General features: G+C 37.4%; 2 protein-coding genes across 3 annotated transcripts; one reads left to right on the top strand and one right to left on the bottom strand.

Annotated features, from left to right (window-relative positions):
- Positions 1-217: 217 nt before the first annotated feature.
- On the bottom strand, positions 218-8,208 carry enpp5 (ectonucleotide pyrophosphatase/phosphodiesterase 5). 2 transcript variants are annotated; one of them, XM_067417081.1, is made up of 4 exons: positions 8,142-8,208; positions 5,829-6,666; positions 2,213-2,389; positions 218-2,123 (listed from the first exon to the last, which is right to left on the bottom strand). In XM_067417081.1, exons 2-4 carry the CDS (start codon positions 6,649-6,651, stop codon positions 1,741-1,743), a joined length of 1,383 nt encoding a protein of 460 aa, XP_067273182.1. In that variant the 5' UTR covers positions 6,652-6,666; positions 8,142-8,208; the 3' UTR covers positions 218-1,740. The 2 variants fall into 2 exon arrangements, with proteins under 2 accessions (XP_067273182.1, XP_067273183.1); XM_067417082.1 differs by lacking the exon at positions 8,142-8,208 and adding an exon at positions 7,932-8,131.
- A 1,632-nt stretch (positions 8,209-9,840) lies between these two features.
- fam167ab (family with sequence similarity 167 member Ab) lies at positions 9,841-19,490 on the top strand. The gene is made up of 4 exons (XM_067418500.1): positions 9,841-9,918; positions 14,697-14,825; positions 14,926-15,279; positions 18,651-19,490. Exons 3-4 carry the CDS (start codon positions 14,929-14,931, stop codon positions 18,912-18,914), a joined length of 615 nt encoding a protein of 204 aa, XP_067274601.1. The 5' UTR covers positions 9,841-9,918; positions 14,697-14,825; positions 14,926-14,928; the 3' UTR covers positions 18,915-19,490.
- The last annotated feature ends 390 nt before the right edge of the window (positions 19,491-19,880 follow it).

Here is a 19,880-nt window from a genome sequence, read left to right as displayed (position 1 = left end):
TTAGAAATATTTCTGACAAGGAGTAATTAGGTGAAAATTCAGCTTTGTTCACAGGAATACATTTTAAACCATCTAGTTATTAGGGTGTAATGTATTTGATCAAATATGTGGGGGGAAAAAAGTCCCTGAATAACATTTAAATATCGCTGCAAAGTAATGGCTCCTTCACATCATTTGGGGGAAATAGGTTGTGCTAATAAACTCACAAGTTTCCAAATGTGGCATTTACCTTTAATGTAGCACATTTAAAGTCTTTTTTGTTTTGTTATGGAACTTTTGACAGGTCAAAATCAGACATTAGGCCATAAAAGACAAATCCAGTAAATCATAGAAATACTTAACACAAAATACAATAGTCTCTGCACACATCCATATGGAGTCATAATTTCCTCCTTAATAATTAAAACAAAAAAACTACTAACATTCTGCAAGCAGCTAACTACAACTATTTCAGCAACATACATTTCAAAGAGCATAAATATTTCTTTCCCTTTAGTCTGCACCGGTAGAAGACAGATCACAGTGTTTCGCCCTGCACAGGGCTTTCTGTTAAATGCTATTTTTAAAAAGTACAAAATACATGAACGCAAGAACTATACCATTACTAGATGTTTAAAGGATTTTGGCACCCACACCCCTACCCATTTTTATATAAATTTTGGATGGTATTACATTGTGCAAAACGCAGATAAGCTAAAACATCCCACTAATCTATTACTTTCACTCTATCCTGATTAGCTTACTTTAATTTTAGTGCAACACGGAGGTAGTTTGACAACTACCGGCTTCTTTTCATTAACACTTATTAACATTATTCATCCGAATGAAACAACTGCATTTAAAAAAACAAAACAAAACTACAATGGGTATGAGAATAAACAACAAATTCAAAAAGCAACTGCTACTAATGTGTCTTCATTTTTTTTCTTTTTCTGAATCATAAATATCCATAACATTCAGTTAAAGGAACATTCCATTTTCAATACAAGTAAATCTAACTCAATTGACAGCATTTGTGGCGTAATGTTAATTAAGAGGAACAATTGCAACTCGTTTTCTTAATGAAAGCAAAAATCATGGTTACGATGAGGCACTTAAAATAAAAGTAAATGAGGCAAAATATTTGGAGGATTTAAAAGCAAAAATGTGAAGCTTGTTTTATAATGATTTTGTTTGTCAGTTTTAAAGATCAAAGTGCACAACAAATGCCTCCCTGTGTCCCAGGTTGCTTTTCTATTAACAGGATGAAATTCATTTTTGTGATAATCAAAATTATGCCACAGATGCTATCGATTTGTACCCACACTGAACATTTAATGCAAATTCACGAGAATGGGGCAAATCTCTCCTATTAAAGAAATATCAGATTCAAATTGAAAGGAAAAGCATGGGGATGCTAACCATTTTTCTTCAAATGCTAGATTTTAGATGACAAGAATAAAGGTATCACTGACAGCTTCGCCAGAAGAGGGCACTATTGGCTTAGTCAGCTATGACTTTTATGATTGCACAACCTTTTTTTACACTGTAGCATCGTTCCCCATATTGCTTTTGGTATATATTCGGCTTTGGCATGGTAACTGTGGATAATGATCGCTTTTCAATTCAAGCGACCATGCTGACTGCTTAAAAAGTGTTATCAGGATCATTTTAGACTGAAATGAGATTTTTGGCACTGGATGAAAAATTCAGTGCTGCATACTTTGAGAACCTCACATGAGAAAAGTGACGTGTTTGAGCCTAGAGTAAGGGCTGTGTGATCTCACTATTGGACAGATGTAATGGCGGTAGCTGCCTTTGTGTCACCTGCTGCACAAAGATAAAGAGAAACCCGATCACGAGTGCGGTGCCGAAAACGGATCCCACAGCCCAGGCGTAGGAAGAATCTCTGGGCACGGGTGGGACCACGGGTTTTGGGGTTGACGTCTCCACTAGGAGATCCTGCACGCTTGACAAAGAGCCATTGTTGGGCAACGGCTTGAGACCAAGAATACTGCACATGAGAGGATAGAGGTCGACGGAGCGCATGGAGGTCTTGGTGAAGTCGCGGCGGAAAGCGGGTCCTCGGGCAACAAACACGGGTTGCATGCTGCGAAGGCTGTTGTTGTAGCCATGGTTTCCCACTGCAAATCAAGCACATGATCATTAAATAACTGCCATGTTATCTCAGCGATGACATTAATGTGTTATGCATGTAAATAACCATACGCACACATGAAAGATTCATTTCTGTTCTGCATGACCGTCCATCCCTCTTTGACCTCTATGATCAGAGGCATGATCCTGACATTGTGTCTGTAGTGGTATTGATCTGGGATCTCCTCTTTTTTATATACAGCCATGTTAGGGTTGACGTTCTTCAATGAACTGTAGACCTCTTCAAGTTTTCCTGGGTTAAGAGAAGTAAACATAAATACTTTAAGGGCCATTCACACAGAACGAGATTTCCCTTACTCTGTACTACTGTTGTTTTCAATGAGTCTTTTGCATGACACGCCATTCTAAAAATGTGGTGCTAAAGTTAAAACAAACTTGTTTTTCACAGCGAAAATGCATCCTGTGTAAATGTGTCCCCAATTATAACAACATTTTTCATTGATGTGTTTCTTAAGCTACAGGCACTTTTGGCGAAATAATGGTTTCGATTTACTAAACAGGGCAAATTAGCGTGAGAGCGCAATTCCAAGGTCCCGCCCACACTCCCGCCTAATCATTTGCACGCCTCTTAACTTTTTGTACAATTAACAGTTATGGAAATGTAGAAATTAGTTAAAGCTCCAGTCTCCTCCTGAAGTTCCCCAAAAAGGCAGTTGTTGCCTCAGTGATTACTTGATACAGAGAATTTTGCAAATTTTGGAGCTGAAAACTTCCTTATTAGTAAATGAAAAGCTTTTATAGACACCAGGCCCAGAAAACGAGAGCTCTCAAATTGATAACGTATTAGAAGCGCCTCTACAGATAAATATGTATGTCTGCTTCTGAAGCCCCGCCCACCGACTCCTGCAGCTAAACGAGCAATAAACACGCCGGAGATCGCAAGACAATCGTTTGTAAATAAGACACATGTCGACACTGGATTTGCAGACATATTAAGATTAAAACACGATGCTGTGCTTCTATATTGGATACGGCAGGAATAAAGCAACACACTTATGCGAGTAAAACATATTGTTATATGTGATAGTATTGCATTGTTACAGATCATATTGATTATGTGTATGTGACGCTTCTAACAGAGCATACCAGCACGCTGTCACAGGCTGGAGAATCCCTAATTTGTTGGTGCACGCGTGTGTATATGGTTCGGCAGGTTCGCGCTTATATCCACTGATCGGGCGGGCCAAGCAATCAATCGCGGGTGGATGAGAAATAAATCATTGTTTGTTTGATAAATACGTTTTGAGAGCCCCGTCAGAGAATTATTCCAGCTGCTTTCAAAACAATCCCTCCCTCATGTGAACTCAAGACAGTTGAAGCTCATTAAATATGCAAATCTTCTCCAATCCTAGCCATGGGCGTTTACTTCTAAAGCCGGGTGCACACTGTGCGATTTTGGCAACGATTTGGCCGTCTGAGACAAATTTAGCAAATCCTAAAAGATTCCTCAGATCCTAGGCTAAAATCTGACGTCTTTGGTCGTTAGTTTGACATGTTCACCGGCCGCCGATTAATGAGCGCTGCGATAAAATTTTACCTCAGACGAAATTCTGGCAGTGTCAGAAGATTTGGCACAGAATCCTGCAGTGTGACTTCTCCTACGACAACAGTCAAATATCTCGGTTTTTCAAGGCAAACTATGACCAAAACGAGAGCTAGAAATTTATTTGTAGCCAGCATTTCAGTCCCGCGTGTAATGCAGCTCACTGTCACTGAACGCGTCATTCATTGATGATATAAAGCTCCGGGTGAGATTTCTTGCGCGCGTCCATTTTTAGCGCGCCTAAACTATCGTGCAGTCTGACATTAATGACAACTGAGATCTTACAGTGTGACATGGCGATCATTTTCGGACAGTCTGACAAGGGACATTCGCAAAGGATTTTGAAAAATCGCACAGTGTGCAGGACCCTTAAGTCTCCAGTGCGGCACACGCCCATCAAAACCTCGCGTTTTGGAGAGAGCCTCAAAACCAGTGTAAAAAATTGCCTATTACTTATTAGTTATTATTAGTTTTTGAATGTAAAAACAATGTGAACATCATAAGTAGACCTCAGACAACAGTGTAAAAAAATAAAAGCCAGTTCATGACACCTTTAAGACGTGCTTTTATACGCAATAAGTTCAGCTGCAAAAATGACCCTGTCCACCACTTTTTAGTGGTAATTGCTTTTTTTTTTACTGTGCATCTTTAGTAAATCTTGAGAGTGGTCTTTTTGACGGCAAAAGAGGGTTTGTGTTGGTGAAAGCTGCTAGTAAAGCTGGACCAAAATTTCTTAAAGGTCACGTTCTTCGCGTGTTTTCGAAGCTTTGATTGAGTTTACAGTGTGCAATATAACAGTGTGCAAGAATAAGTTAATGTTTCGTGAAGTTTCCCTCCTTCAGAAACACGTAACGAGTTCTGATTGGGCCAGTGCTTCCCGTGTTGTGATTGGACAGCAGCTTAGCGCACTTTGCCCGGAAAGGTCCCGCCTCTTACCATAACGGGGAGATGCAAGAGCTTAATGTGCGCTCTTCTCCACGTGGGAGAGCAACAAGACCACACACCCTATTTTGCGTGTTCTTGTGGGCGGAGGGCTAGTCAACAAACGGTTCTAGTGACGTCATTACATCCCTGCACTTCCTGCTGTAGTCCAAACCGGCCGTTCGCTGAAGGCTTTGAAAGGGAACTTCTGTTAAATAAAATATCTCGCTTGGCATTGAACTTTGAGCTTTATAATTTTACAGGTATTATTTATGCTCTAACAGCAACATTACACACTAACTAAAGTTTGAAAGATGGAATCGCGAAGAACGGGACCTTTAAAACTATTTTCACAGTCATTGATTTGTCCACTAATAATATCTTATAGTGTATAAATCATGAGATAATTTTCTTCTTTCTGAAAGTCATTTCCACCACATCTCCAATAATGTGTTGTATTTAACAGTATTCTATGATAATAGTGTATGACAGTGATGGAAATCAACATTTTTGGATTGCCATGATTAATTTCATAGGTAGGTTTTGATGCATCTCAAACACAATAATATTACACTTTTTACCTAGCCTGAAGTTCCACATTATTGGAAATGACATACAAAACAATTTCTCACAAATTATATTTGCCTTGCGTTTGACCAGGATGTGGTCAAAATTGAACAGTGAAAAAGTTGAATTTCAAACAATAAATAGTGAAATTATTTGAAGCACATTTGCATGTTTATGGTTGTCTGAGGTTGGCTCACAAAACATGTAGCTAGACAAATAAAATTATTTGATAATGTATTATAATCTTTTTAGTGTTTTATTTTGATATTTTTTAATGATCTATTTATTAATTTACATGCTTATTATTTAATTAAATATTATCTTTTATCGATTCACAACTTGCTGCAGTTCCCTTTCCAAATCCTGGTTTAGATTATCATAGTTTTTAAAAATTCATATTTTTATAGTGGATTCATAGAGTTTGTGAAGTGATTAAAACAATAAAATCTATACATAAGATTTTTTTTAAAGTAAAAATATACATGAGGAAGGCACGGTAAAGAGTTTCCAAACTCTTCATTTAAAAGAAAGAAAAAGATGAAATCTATTACTTTAAATCAAAATCATCTAAAGTGGTAGAAACACCTGCATGTATTAATAGTGTAATAAACAATAACAAATGCTTTTTATTAATTCTTACCTTTTTTCGGCAAAATACCAACAACAGGACTCTTGTCCACCCATGTGTAAAGATCACGGCTGACGTAGGTGTCCAGCTCAATAATCTTATCATGTGATAACTGAGTCATTCCATGGTCACTTGTAACAATGAGATTGACTTTCTCATAAAGGCCGGCGGCTTTGAGCTTTTCCCTGAGGAATCCCAACTTCTCATCGATGTCTGCTATGACTTTATCCATTTGTGGGCTCTCCGGCCCCAAGTTATGTCCACTCTCATCTGGCTCCTCCCAATATAAGACACCAAAATTGATGGCCTCCGGTCCCGAGAACCAATCAATGAGTTTCTTGACTCTGGTCTCAAAGGACACTGACGCATTATAATTCAAGTAATGTGTTGGGTACGTTCCGCCAATTGCTACATCTGATCCAGGCCACATGGCAGCTCCGCTCTTCCAGCCAGCCTTTTGATTGGTCACCCACAATGGCACAGCCTCCTCCCACCACCATGCATCATACACTGAAGGTCCCTCCATGGAAAATGACTGGTTGTGAATGGGGTCATACATTTCGTTAGCAATGATGCCGTGGGTTTCGGCGTGTAATCCTGTAACTAGGGTGTAGTGGTTCGGGTAGGTCTTGGTGATGTAGGTGTTCTCCACTTTCTCCACCTGCACACCCTCATCCATCAGGGCACGGAAATTGGGCGTGGGTACTCGATTCACATAGTCCCAGCGGAAGCCATCAAAAGACACCAATAGCAGCTGGCTTTGCTCTTCCTGCTGTGAGCTTGATGTCTGTAGCAGTAGTAATAAGCAACTCAGGAAGCATCTCTGGTATGGCATGATGCAAATTGAGACCTATAAAAACAAATGCATTGTATAGACATGAATGGGGAAGGAAATAAAATCGACCATTAGCAGCATTTATATGGTCACATTTATTATTCTGATTAAGGTCAATATTCATCCTTGTAGGCACAATAACAATGCAAAAAAAACATAATAAATTTAAATAATAGCATTTATGTCCTTCCTAAGCAATAACATAAAAGAACTAGATAAATAGATAGATCAAAAAACTACAACATGTTGGCCGTGATGTTTCTTTTAATGTTTGTAAAAAAATATTTGTTTAAAATCATTCGAAAATGTTTTTTTTCTTCTTCAGAACTGTCACTAACATCACCCAGAACTATCTTTGTTTGAACATGCGCATATATGAATTAATGTTAAGTTAGGGTGGATATATATTTGAATTTCTAGAAACCTAAATATTGACTTAATATATCTGATTATTGCAACCAAAATAATGTGTCAAATATATATAAATTAGTGCAGTGAAAACTATTAATCACATCACAAAGTTTACATAATATACATGTGTGCTGTATAATTATTATGAACATATAAATACACACATCATGTACGAATATATTTACATTTTTATATAAGAAAAAAATATTTATATGTAAATAAATTATATACGTATTTATAAATACATTTATACTCAGTACTCAAATATTATATAAACAAGAACTTTAATTTTGAATGTTTGAACTTTTAATTTTAAAAGGGGAATGGATCGTTGTGAAAGATTATGGAAATTGTAAATGATGGCTACTCAGAGAAAACACACACACATACATGTATATAAATCTCTCTGTGTGTGGGTTTGTGTAAAACCACTCAGCAGCTGACATATTGTTTAAGTTTAAAACTCCCTTTAGATGATTCTGCGTTCAAAACAATGCAATCGATGGCGCATTGATATGGCACTACATGTATGTCATATTCGGTCATGGATGTGCAGCATACCTTCAGCGCGCATGCTCTCAGTTAACAGGTGCATTTCTCTTATACATAATGTAACAACTAACTGGATACATTTCGGTATATAAACGCTCTACCAGGTCGAAGCTGGTCTCAAATATAGCTAACCGAAATAATTCAATTGTATAGTGCGTCACTAAAAAAGGAGCATGATGACATCATGCACAATGCAGCGCGTTTCTGTCGCCTGCAATTCTACTCACTCGCTTCACTCTTGTCCTTCTTTTTAAATAAATCTACAACAATCCTTATTGGGTCTAAAATAATATCTTTCCACATACACCTCAACTGACCAGTGTGCTTCTCCATTCAACGGCAGCTGCTCTTAACGAACGGGAAGACGTAGCTCAAGTTAGCGCAGTACATGCTCTATGACAACTCTTTATGTCATTACGTTAAATTACGAAAATGTCTCCGATGTCATGCATCGTCACAGTTAAAACCAGGACATTTACAATTAAACGCATCTAACCCGTGCTCATACAAGTGACCGTTCAGCTTACCTCTGTGCTTGGAGGATTGGCTCTGCAATAAAATAAACACACGGTCAATCATTCACAGGAAGTCCCGCCTATTTCTCTCTAACCATCTCATTTGCATACGATATGTTATTTACGGATAATTCGTTAGCTAAAAGCACTAACAGCTCTATTAACTTTTTTTTTATTTTAAGTTTGTTTATGTGTAATTAATGTTTAGGTTGCTTATGGTAATTAAAAATTCAAATAAATTACAGTATATTAAAGTATGTTTTCTCAAATGTGAACAAGTGCTAGATGTTAGGCTAATATATTTACATTATCTCAGTTTCTGTTCGCGAGGGTCTATAACATCAGGTGAAAATATCTTATTCTATCTATTTTTAAATTTAATGTTACTGAAACATACAGTCTATGATAAAAACGAATATGTAGCCTATTGTAAGTTCCATTACCAACATTCTCCACCAGAGGTCACACAAACATAATAAATTGTCATCAATATAGACCAAGGGGGTAATCTAGCGCTCGGAAAGCGTTCCACCCCTAGGGGCTGCCATTGCTAACCAAGCCATCACCTGCTGTTAGCATCCCATTGACTCCCATTCATTTTTGAGTCACTTTGACAGTGAATAACTTTACATCAGAGGCGTTTAAAGACTCCATTTGTCCATTGTATATTTCTAAAGAAACACGACAATGTATAAAAGGCTCCATTACCTTGTATCTTACACTATCGCCCCGCAGAAGCTGTTTTTGTAAAAATAGGCTAACGATTGCGTCATAACCAACGCGACCCTGTCGCACAGTTGAGAAATTACCGTATAGACCTGAGGAGACGCTCGCAGGCAATCTTTTACTGTCTATGAGACAGTCGGGGGGACGTGGAGACATGTCCTGGAGACTAGTCTGATAAAGTCAAGGGGGAAGAATGGGTAGAAGCCCATAGTGAGCCAAAAGCAACGGGAGAAAATATTTAAACAACGTGATTCAGCTTTCGCTTTCCACATCTACTAGAAGACTCACAGCTGTCAGACAGGAGGCTCACGTCACATCTACGTCGTCAAGCTCAGTCTGAGCCTGCGCAGTTCGCTCAGCCATCAGGAAGTGAGTGCCCCTAGGTTGACTTCATTATTTCGCCGTAGACGTCAATGGGGTCGCTGTGTCCATTTCTTTTACTGTCTATGATATAGACATTAATTAGCCCAATAGCCTAATAGCTAACTTAATGCATTAATGCAGTCAGATAATACGTATTTGGAAATAGACCTGATATCATGACAAAATGTGGTCATATAGCCTACTTTTCAGTTTTGTTTTGTTTTGTTTTTCTTAAGTACAGACAATTTGTAGGCTATTACTTTACCTTGTAACGTTAAGTCTCTATATATTCTATAAAAAAATGATTGATTAAAAGTAGCCTATACGCTGAATTAGACGTAAAATTTGGACTTTAAAATGTTTGATAGTAGCTTATTATGATATGTCCGCAATTTCATAAGATTCCTAACATTGTATAACTCTAATGCAAGTGGACAACGGACATCTAAAGGTGTTTAAGAAGAAGTCTAGCTGGCCTCTCGTTGCTGTGAGATCCGGGGATGATGCTGCTGTAGCTACTCGCGGCTTTGAGCAGATTCTTTACCGTCTCCACGACAACCACAACCTGACGCAACTTACGCCCCTCCTCCATTCAAGCCTCTCATCTCATTCAGAAACTAGTGTAGAGTAAAAGCAGTGTTATTGTGCTCTCCAGTAGAGCAGGACGCGAAGAGTAAGTGCCTGATAAACTACTATGAAGGTAAGACTAATCTTTTATTTAATACTATCGTACGAAAGGAGTGTTCAGACTTTCTAAACACCATATGAACTGGATATTTTTCTATTTCCTTTCATTATTATTATTTTTAGAAAAAAAGTATTTAGGCCTAAATATTCAGTCACTGCTGAGCTGGTTTTACGTCCCAGATGACTTTCAATCTGTTTTTTATGCAGGATCTACTTAACTTAGGTTACTGTGGATAAAATTAGAAACTCTTTATATTTAAATCAGCTGCATTCAGTGTCCATGAATAGGTAATCTGGAGCATTTTAAAATAATATTTATAACGTGTTGAAAAGAAAAGCTAAACTTATTTCATGTTCCCGATTTGTCTAGACATATGTTATTCAACACCCAGACAGGTTTTTATTTAGTTAGGCTGAGTTAATCATTGCTATATTAAATGTGCAATAAATAAACGATTTGGTAATAATCAAAGAAATGCTGTTATGAGATGTAAAAGATAACTGAACTACAACGGAAAACTATTAGTCATTTAGAAAAGACATTATTGGTCATGAAGTGAGACTCTGCTGGAACAGTTCATTTTTACTCCAAAAAGGACAATAATTTTATGCTGAGAAAACAAGATTTGCACTCCAGCTATATGCGAGTTAAGTTCACCGCATTTAATTAGACATGGATACATTCAGTCATGAGTCATGACTAGTTCCAGTCTTGTTCCAATCTGTCTGTTTGGCTAGAGAACATTTATATGTCCGGAGAAAAAAAAGAGAAATTTCCACTTCCACATCTGCATTCTAAGCATAATACTTTAGTTTAGGGAGTGTGGAAAGATACAAGCACTCAAAACCATTATTATGATTCATGCAAAGTGAATTAAATTACTAAAGAAAAAATACATATAGGCATGTATATATCAATGTATTATATTTCAATATATTTATATAATATATTAGGCTAGAATTATATCATATTTAGTGCTGTCAAATCGATTAATCGTGTTTAATCACATTTAACATAAAAGTTTATATGTATATACAAATCAATTAATAGTGTTTAATCACATCTAACATAAAAGTTTATATGTATGTACAAATCAATTAAATCACATCTAACATAAAAGTTTGTATGTATGTATGTATGTATGTATGTATGTATATATATATATATATATATATATATATATATATATATATATATATATATATATATATATACAGATGTGTGTGTGTGTGTGTGTGTGTGTGTATATACAAAATATTTATGCACAGACATAATGTAAACACATACTTTTATTTTGAATGCAATTAATCACGATTAATTGTTTGACAGCACTATATTATATATTAACTTTCAAATTATATAACTTTCAGAGCTCATTTAATCCGTTGATAAATATACAGGCTTTTAACATATTCATGCTTATTTAAACAGAATGTGAATATTCATTAGAACATAGACATGTTGTCATTTATTTCTCACATTCCACACAGTATTTTCACATTCTTTTTAGAGAAACTGACTTTATTTCACCAGGAATTATCATTAGTGGGTCTCATATTTTAAAGTCTGTAGTCACTAAAGCTTTCAATAAGCACATTTTTTCAGACTAAAGTGCGAGATCTGGCATGAATGGATCCCCCTGTGAGATGAGCGACGCTACTGCTGCCACACACAGAGCAAAGTGCTAAATGAGCCGAGTTTAATTAGTCCTGGAGCCGTGTGGAGGTTAAAGTGGGGCTAATTAAGAACCAACATACTCTAACATCCACTCCTCTCATGGGAAAGACACATTCCTAGAGCAGCTGTGATGATGAAATACACCAAGGCAATATGCCAAACACTATATCACACATACATTAGACAGACAGATTTGTGGGGAAGCATTAAAAATGTGGGTGGTCCTGAGACCAAGTAATTATAAGCACAATCACTTCATGTGATTATGTCTGATCAGCAGTAGTTTTGCTTATCTGTATCAGAGCAGTGAGACTGTAATTGAGCTGCATTATGTTCTTGGCTCATTGTCACAGGTCTGGCTGGTAGTGAGTAGTGACATTTAGTTCTTCAGAGCAGACAGTCTTCATCACTGCTGACTCATAGGCTGGGTTTAGTTGCTATGGAAACCGACAGCTTTGTAAGATTCGGAGTGTGATATAAGACATGGATGAAAATGTCCATGTGATCAGTAAACTTCCCGTTTAACCCATGATTTACTGCAGAAGATCAGGAATAGGAGGTAGAATAACTTCTTATTTTACAGAGTTAAAACCAAATAATCGAATACGATGATTCAAAATTCAAAATTACTTTCACTCCAAAAGGGCATTGTTTGATGTTAGGTATGTGCATCTATTTTATTTAAATAATCAAATGTTCAAAGTGTATTTACCCTGTTGATAAAAACAGCATGCTGGTGTGTTTTGAAGCATGGCAGCTGGTTTGAGCTGGTTTAAGCTGGTACTTAACTGGTCATGAGCTGGTTTAAACTGGTAAAGTGCTCATCCTTAGCTGGTCCAAAGAAACGATAGCCCCAGCAGGAGGACCAGCTTATAACCAGCTTAGGACCAGCTTAAGCCAGCTCATGAGGACCAGCTTAAACCATTTTAAACAAGCTGCCATGCTTCAAAACATACAGGTCCTTCTCAAAAAATTTCATTATTTTCCATAATGTAATGATAAAAATTAAACTTTTATATATTTTAGATTCATTGCACACCAACTGAAATATTTCAGGTCTTTTATTGTTTTAATACTGATGATTTTGGCATACAGCTCATGAAAACCCAAAATTTCTATCTCAAAAAATTAGCATATCATGAAAAGGTTCTCTAAACGAGCCATTAACCTAATCATCTGAATCAACTAATTAACTCTAAACACCTGCAAAAGATTCCTGAGGCTTTTAAAAACTCCCAGCCTGGTTCATTACTCAAAACCGCAATCATGGGTAAGACTGCCGACCCGACCCTGTCCAGAAGGCCATCATTGACACCCTCAAGCGAGAGGGTAAGACACAGAAAGAAATTTCTGAACGAATAGGCTGTTCCCAGAGTGCTGTATCCCCAGGTCAAGCCACTTCTTGGCTACAGAGAAGCAGCACTGGACTGTTGCTTAGTGGTCCAAAGTACTTTTTTCGGATAAAAGCAAATTTTGCATGTCATTCGGAAATCAAGGTGCCAGAGTCTGGAGGAAGACTGGGGAGAAGGAAATGCCAAAATGCCTGAAGTCCAGTGTCAAGTACCCACAGTCAGTGATGGTCTGGGGTGCCATGTCAGCTGCTGGTGTTGGTCCACTGTGTTTTATCAAGGGCAGGGTCAATGCAGCTAGCTATCAGGAGATTTTGGAGCACTTCATGCTTCCATCTGCTGAAAAGCTTTATGGAGATGAAGATTTCATTTTTCAGCACGACCTGGCACCTGCTCACAGTGCCAAAACCACTGGTAAATGGTTTACTGGCCATGGTATTACTGTGCTCAATTGGCCTGCCAACTCTCCTGACCTGAACCCCATAGAGAATCTGTGGGATATTGTGAAGAGAAAGTTGAGAGACGCAAGACCCAACACTCTGGATGAGCTTAAGGCCGCTATCGAAGCATCCTGGGCCTCCATAACACCTCAGCAGTGCCACAGGCTGATCGCCTCCATGCCACGCCGCATTGAAGCAGTCATTTCTGCAAAAGGATTCCCGTCCAAGTATTGAGTGCATAACTGAACATAATTATTTGAAGGTTGACTTTTTTGTATTAAAAACACTTTTCTTTTATTGGTCGGATGAAATATGCTATTTTTTTGAGATAGGAATTTTGGGTTTTCCTGAGCTGTATATGCCAAAATCATCAGTATTAAAACAATCAAAGACCTGAAATATTTCAGTTGGTGTGCAATGAATCTAAAATATATGAAAGTTAAATTTGTATCATTACATTATGGAAAATAATGAACTTTATAACAATATGCTAATTTTTTGAGAGGGACCTGTGCATATGCTGAGTTTTTCAACAGGGTACCATATTCCAATTCCTTAGAATCATATCGAATCATGATTTACATGGTTTAAAAATAGGGCTGATTGTGGAACAAGATTCAGTTTTAGTTTGATTAATTAGTTAAAACACTTATTAAAAAAAATATAAAAAAATATTAACCCTGGTTATTGTGTATTTACTGTAAAAGTTCAGTTTATTGGTACTGTTACATAAATCTTTTTTCTGTAAAGCAAAATTGCTGCCTTACATTTTTTCAGTGCAATCAACTTGAATATTCAAGTAATTTCAACTAAAATCACATTCAACTGACTTAAAAAAAAAGGTATATATTATATAACTTATAAAAAAGGTAATGTAATGTAAAAGTGTTGTCATAACTTATTGATGATAATATATTTTAGTTGGTAAAGCTTAATTTAACTACGTGTCATCTAACTCGTATAAGTGTATTAGACTGTCGCCTTAATATCTGCCAACTATTTTTTTTTGTGCTCCGCCAGCAGACATTCTCGACTAGTAACTTTGTAACATGTCAATTCTACTAACCTGAACCCTAACAGTCAACTATGAAAGTTAGCTGACATGTTGCAATGTTACATATAGTGAGTAAAATGTCAAAAGTGGACTTCCTAAATACATTTTCACATGTATTTAGAAAATACATTTATGTATGATAGACAAATATGCATAATGTTATGTCAAATTGAAAAGGATGAAAAAAATGCAATTAAAATATGTACATTTTTAATATTAGAGCCAAACATTTATATGATAAAAAGTTAACTAAGTTTGTTTTGTTTAAAGGAAAGGATCAAGAAGCAAGATATTTTTGGATGACTGCTGCTGGAGAAATGGAAGGTCAATATTTGCATTGCTGATTTATTTTATGGTTCCATGCACTCTCGGTTCTGATAACTGCAAGCAAACCCAAAGGTCTGTATATTTTATTGATCAAACAAGGTGATGAGATCATCTGACCACTTTAATTGATTTTCCTTGTTTATTTTTGGTGACACTAACCACTTCCTCAAAGGCCATGGATGCGAGCTCAATACCTCAGATTAATATAGAGGACTATGATGGCCTGGAGGTTGCCCCAGATGATCACTTGAGAAACTTGAAAGCACTGACTGAGAAGCTAAGACTTGAAACCAGAAGGCCATCCTATCTTGAGTGGAAGGAACGAGTGGAAGCTCAGAGCTCCAAAAGCTTAGCCATGTCAGAGAGCTCATCGGAGCTGGATAAAGGTGCTGGGCTGATGCCCAGTGCGACACCTCAGAGGAACATAGAGAATTCACAAGTGACTGCAGAAAATGGCCTGATTTCTAAAAGCCTTGGAGGGTTCGATAATATTGACGAAGCTCTGGTTTGGCTTAGAAAAGAACTGGTAAGTCAAAATGTTTCAAAACCTGTTTGTATCCCAATTAGGACTTGAAGGTACAATATGTAACTTTTGGCGCTCTGGTGGTTAATAAACAAATCTGCACGTATCTTGTGGAAGAACATTATAGCCAGAGCATGGTACAGACTCTGTAGAGGTTGGTGTCCCACTTGGTCTAAAATAATCTAAATATATTATAACCGGCCGTTGTGATTCAGGATAACACAAGGACATGATTTGGAAGATGTATTATATTACATTTATAAAGTCAAATCAATAATATTGCTGACTATAAAGTTCTTTCCAAGAGGAGTGAACTCATTTATTTTGTTCGCCAATGGTGTAACTAATGAGAAACAACAGGAGACTATGGAACCCCTGTGTGTCAAGGTCAGGTCTCCCAAAATATCAGAAAAAATGTTTATGATAACGGTTCATTCAGTTTCAGGTAAAATTTTAAGTCGTGCAACTCCCCCCAAAATACATTAATTAATTCATACCTTATATTTGTACAAATAAAATGACCTTAAATATATTTTTAAAATATGAAATAAAAATGACACACTATATATAGTGGGCATGGAAAGTTTTCAGACCTCCTTAACATTTTCATTCTTTGTTATATTGCAGCCATTTGCTAAAATCATTTATGTTTATTTTTCTCTCATTAATGTACACCATATTGACAAAAAAAACTAAAACACAGAATTGTTGACATTTTTGCAGATTCATTAAAAAAGAAAAACTGAAATATCACATGGTCCTAAGTATTCAGACCCTTTTGGGGAAGCACCCTTTTGATTTAATACTGACATGAGTCTCTTTGGGAAAGATGCAACAAGTTTTTCACACCTGGATTTGGGGATCCTCTGCCATTTCTCCTTGCAGATCCTCTCCAGTTCTGTCAGGTTGGATGGTAAATGTTGGTGGACAGCCATTTTCAGGTCTCCAGAGATGCTCAATTGGGTTTAAGTCAGGGCTCTGGGTGGGCCATTCAAAAACAGTCACGGAGTTGTTGTGAGCCACTCCTTCGTTTTTTTTGTCTTGTTGGAAGGTGAACCTTCGGCCCAATCTGAGGTCTTGAGCACTCTGGAGAAGGCTTTCGTCCAGGATATCCTTATACTTGGCTGCATTCCTCTTTCCCTCAATTGCAACCAGTTGTCCTGTCCCTGCAGCTGAAAAACACCCCCACAGCATGATGCTGCCATCACCATGCTTCACTGTTGGGACTGTATTGGACAGGTGATATTTATCTCCACATATACCGCTTAGAATTAAGGCCAAAAAGTTCTATCATGGTCTCATCAGACCAGAGTATCTTTTTTCACACCATCTTGGAGTCCTTTAGGTGTTTTTTTTTAGCTAACTTTTATGTCTTGCACTGAAGAGAGGCTTCCGTCGGGGAACTCTGCCATAAAGCTTGCTGCTTCTTTGCAAACAAGTTTTTTGTAAGGAAGGAAATCCCCATTAATCGCCAAAAAGCATCCCCATTAGTTATTTTAATGAAACAATGGAGTAAATGCACAGGCCTCCATTACCACATCACTGCACGAGATTGCCATTCATGTTAAAATGAGTGGAAGGGATGGAGAGCAGATGAGCATGAGTGTTGATCGGTCTGCTTTCTAGCTTTCTGTTCCTGAAAGTGTAATCACTCCTCTTCCACTCAGCCATGTAGTTCATGGCATAGTTGTATGCACAATCTAGCCACTGCACGCGATAAACCTCCTTTGACCACATCAGAGGCATTTCCTTTGCCTTTGCCCCATGTGTGTCCATAAACAAAGGAAACTGGACACACTAACAAATAAACAAGAGCCAGTTGAGGAACAAAAGGGACTTGTGGAGATTCATACCACCTCTCAAAATGGACAAAAGCATGTTTGCTGACAAAGATTAAATGCTAAGAAGTGATTAAGCAATTAAGTAGCAGTAGGTTCACACCAGGCATTTTGCCATCAGTCTGAAAAAGGTAGAGACATAAACAACCATTCAAATCAAAATTAAAAATTGATGAAAAATTCAGCAAAAAACTATGATTTTGTCTCTTAAACTTGTAAATGACAACATGTCGAAATAAAAAAATAAAAACTAGCCATTAGCTTATCAATGGCATATTCTGTTTTTAATTTAAGTCATATTTGCTGGCTATGGCCCTGTTCCAAATTGTACCCTAAACCCTCAAGGTCTTCCTCTGAGTCCGCACTTTTACAACGTAATGCCGTTTTGACTGCTGGGAAGAAGTCGCATGCGTAACCCGCACCAGTGTGGACTCGGCAGAAGTGTGCATCGAGGGCACATAACGGCCGCATATCGGCTTGCGAGCATCCTTCTGAGAACTAGGTTCCATTTCCACAACACCATTTTCAACTAAAAACGGAACACTTTTGTGCATTTTGGCAGACACAACAACAGTGTTTTGGAGGCCTGAAAACGCAATAGCACAAATTTGTAAAAACGGTGATGTAGTGTGCGTATTACATGTTCAGTCTATAGGTGTAGTGTACATAAAGTAACATCGCCAACTACTGGCCTGGCAGCATAATACAGCGTTTTTAAACATTTTCGTTGATAACGTTGTCTCTTGTATGCAAATAACGCAAAGGAAAAGTATTTGTGTAATGTGACACATGTTGAATTGGTACATAAACTCCACTATGACTGTGACACTCAACAACCACATACAAAAGTGAAGTTAATATGACACAAAGTACGGCAGCCCTAAAGGAACACGGTGAAGAAAAAAAGATTTAGTAGGAAAAATTATTTAGAAATGTTTTGCATTCCCCTGAGAAACTTTGCGCTCACTCTCAAAGAACACAAAAGTTTTGCCAGTCAATGCAACGTTTCTCGGGGGAAAGCAAAACATTTTGTGAACTTTATATTTTATCTCCTGTGTATTTCCACCACCATGTCCCCTTAGAGCCTCCATACACAGAGTAACTTTAAAGGTCAACAAAAACAACATTGCCAATGCAATAGCAAAACAGTTAACAGTAAAAAAAAAAAAAAAAAAAAAAGTCGGCACGAAACAGAAGTTTACTCTACAAAATGCTGGGTTGTTTCAACCTATGTTTGGATTTGTCCATATTTGACCCAAACATGGGTTGAAACAACCACGCATTTTTTACAGCGCTGCGATAGTCTTCTCTTCCCTATTTTTAAGAATACCCAATTGAAACAGAATCACTAACAAAAGAAAAATGTAGGGCAGGACTAGATTTTGTCCATCAGGAATTGATCAGATTGTTGTGGTTTGCTATTGCTGTGATGTCTTGCGATGCTTCAATATTCATTATGAATATGAGAAGGCATAGAGTCAGATTGTCCTCACAATAAGCCTTAATGAGTTTCTCCTAAATGTTATTTATTCATAGATGGAGATGCGTATCCAGGACCAGCAACTGGCACGCCAGCTCATGCGTCTGCGCGGTGACATCAATAAGCTCAAAGTGGAGCAGACATGTCACCTGCATCGTCGAATGCTCAATGACGCCACCTTTGGCCTGGAGGAGCGTGACGAGCTGTCAGATCTTTTGTGTGATGGACCCGTCACTCCGGGGTTCGGCCTCTCATCACCACTACGCCTCATCGGTGTCACAAAGATGAACATCAACTCCAGACGCTTCTCTCTTTGCTAGCTATTTACTGAGCAAAAAAAAGAGAATAAGTGACTCAAAAAGTGAAATGAATAATCTTCGACAACTGTTTTGAAACCCATGAGAACTGTCGTCACAGAACATCCTGTGCCTCTTGGTAGATTTACTTGTGCCAGTGAAACCATTTGAATTAGTCGAATGAACAATGGACAATGCCTTGGATATAATCCTTGTTGTGGTCATGAGATATCAACAGCTGTTTCTTACCACACACATGCTCTGTTCCAAAATCTTGTAAACTGTCTTAGGTGCACCCTTTGACATGAAAGGCTGTTCCAATACAGGAGGCACTATAAATTAATACAATTGTCAATTGTTTTAGCTAAATTCTAAAGAGGTATTCATGGTGAAAGTGACCCCTTAATGCACTGCGATAAGCTTAGTAAACTAATACATACTAGATTGTGGATGAGGCATTGATTATGAATAAACTTACATATCATTCAATAGTAAAAAATGTTGATTAATGTAACTTATTCTGTGTATTTTTATGCTTACGAGCGCACCACATTAGCTTAGCAACATGTTAACATCAAGTTCTTTAGAGTGTAACAGTGCACGTCCTATGGAAGGCCGTTTCAGCATAAAAACGTTCCAGCGTTACTCGTCGTAATTATATTTTTACTAGTAACAATTCAATTAAAGAGCTCTATAATTAAAAATGAATGGAAGTCAATGGAGACATATGACTAGTAATAAATGAATTGCAGAGCTCTCTAATTGGAATTGTTAATAGTAACAATTGAATTAGAGAGCTCTATAATCATAATTGTTACTAGTAATAATACAATTATAGAGCTCTGTAATAGTAATTGTTACTAGTAAAAATTGAATTATAGAGCTCTTTAATTGAATTGTTACTAGTAAAAATATAATTACAACGAGTAACGCTGGAACGTTTTTATGCTGAAACGGCCTTCCATACACGTCCACTTTGTCTTAGGCCTT

The sequence above is a fragment of the Pseudorasbora parva genome, chromosome 15 (assembly GCF_024679245.1).
Source record: "Pseudorasbora parva isolate DD20220531a chromosome 15, ASM2467924v1, whole genome shotgun sequence".
Classification (NCBI taxonomy): domain Eukaryota; kingdom Metazoa; phylum Chordata; class Actinopteri; order Cypriniformes; family Gobionidae; genus Pseudorasbora; species Pseudorasbora parva.
The sequence above is the reverse complement of the archived record's forward strand: the minus strand, read 5'-3'. Positions and strand labels throughout refer to the sequence as shown.

Coding starts and splice junctions, on each gene's coding strand:
- enpp5 (XM_067417081.1), bottom strand. CDS start 6,651: ATGCCATACCAGAGATGCTTCCTGAGTTGCTTATTACTACTGCTACAG. Junction 2,390..5,828: donor TGGTATTTTGCCGAAAAAAG/GTAAGAATTAAT, acceptor CTCTTAACCCAG/GAAAACTTGAAGAGGTCTAC. Junction 2,124..2,212: donor CAGAAATGAATCTTTCATGT/GTGCGTATGGTT, acceptor CTTGATTTGCAG/TGGGAAACCATGGCTACAAC.
- fam167ab (XM_067418500.1), top strand. CDS start 14,929: ATGGATGCGAGCTCAATACCTCAGATTAATATAGAGGACTATGATGGC. Junction 15,280..18,650: donor TTTGGCTTAGAAAAGAACTG/GTAAGTCAAAAT, acceptor ATTTATTCATAG/ATGGAGATGCGTATCCAGGA.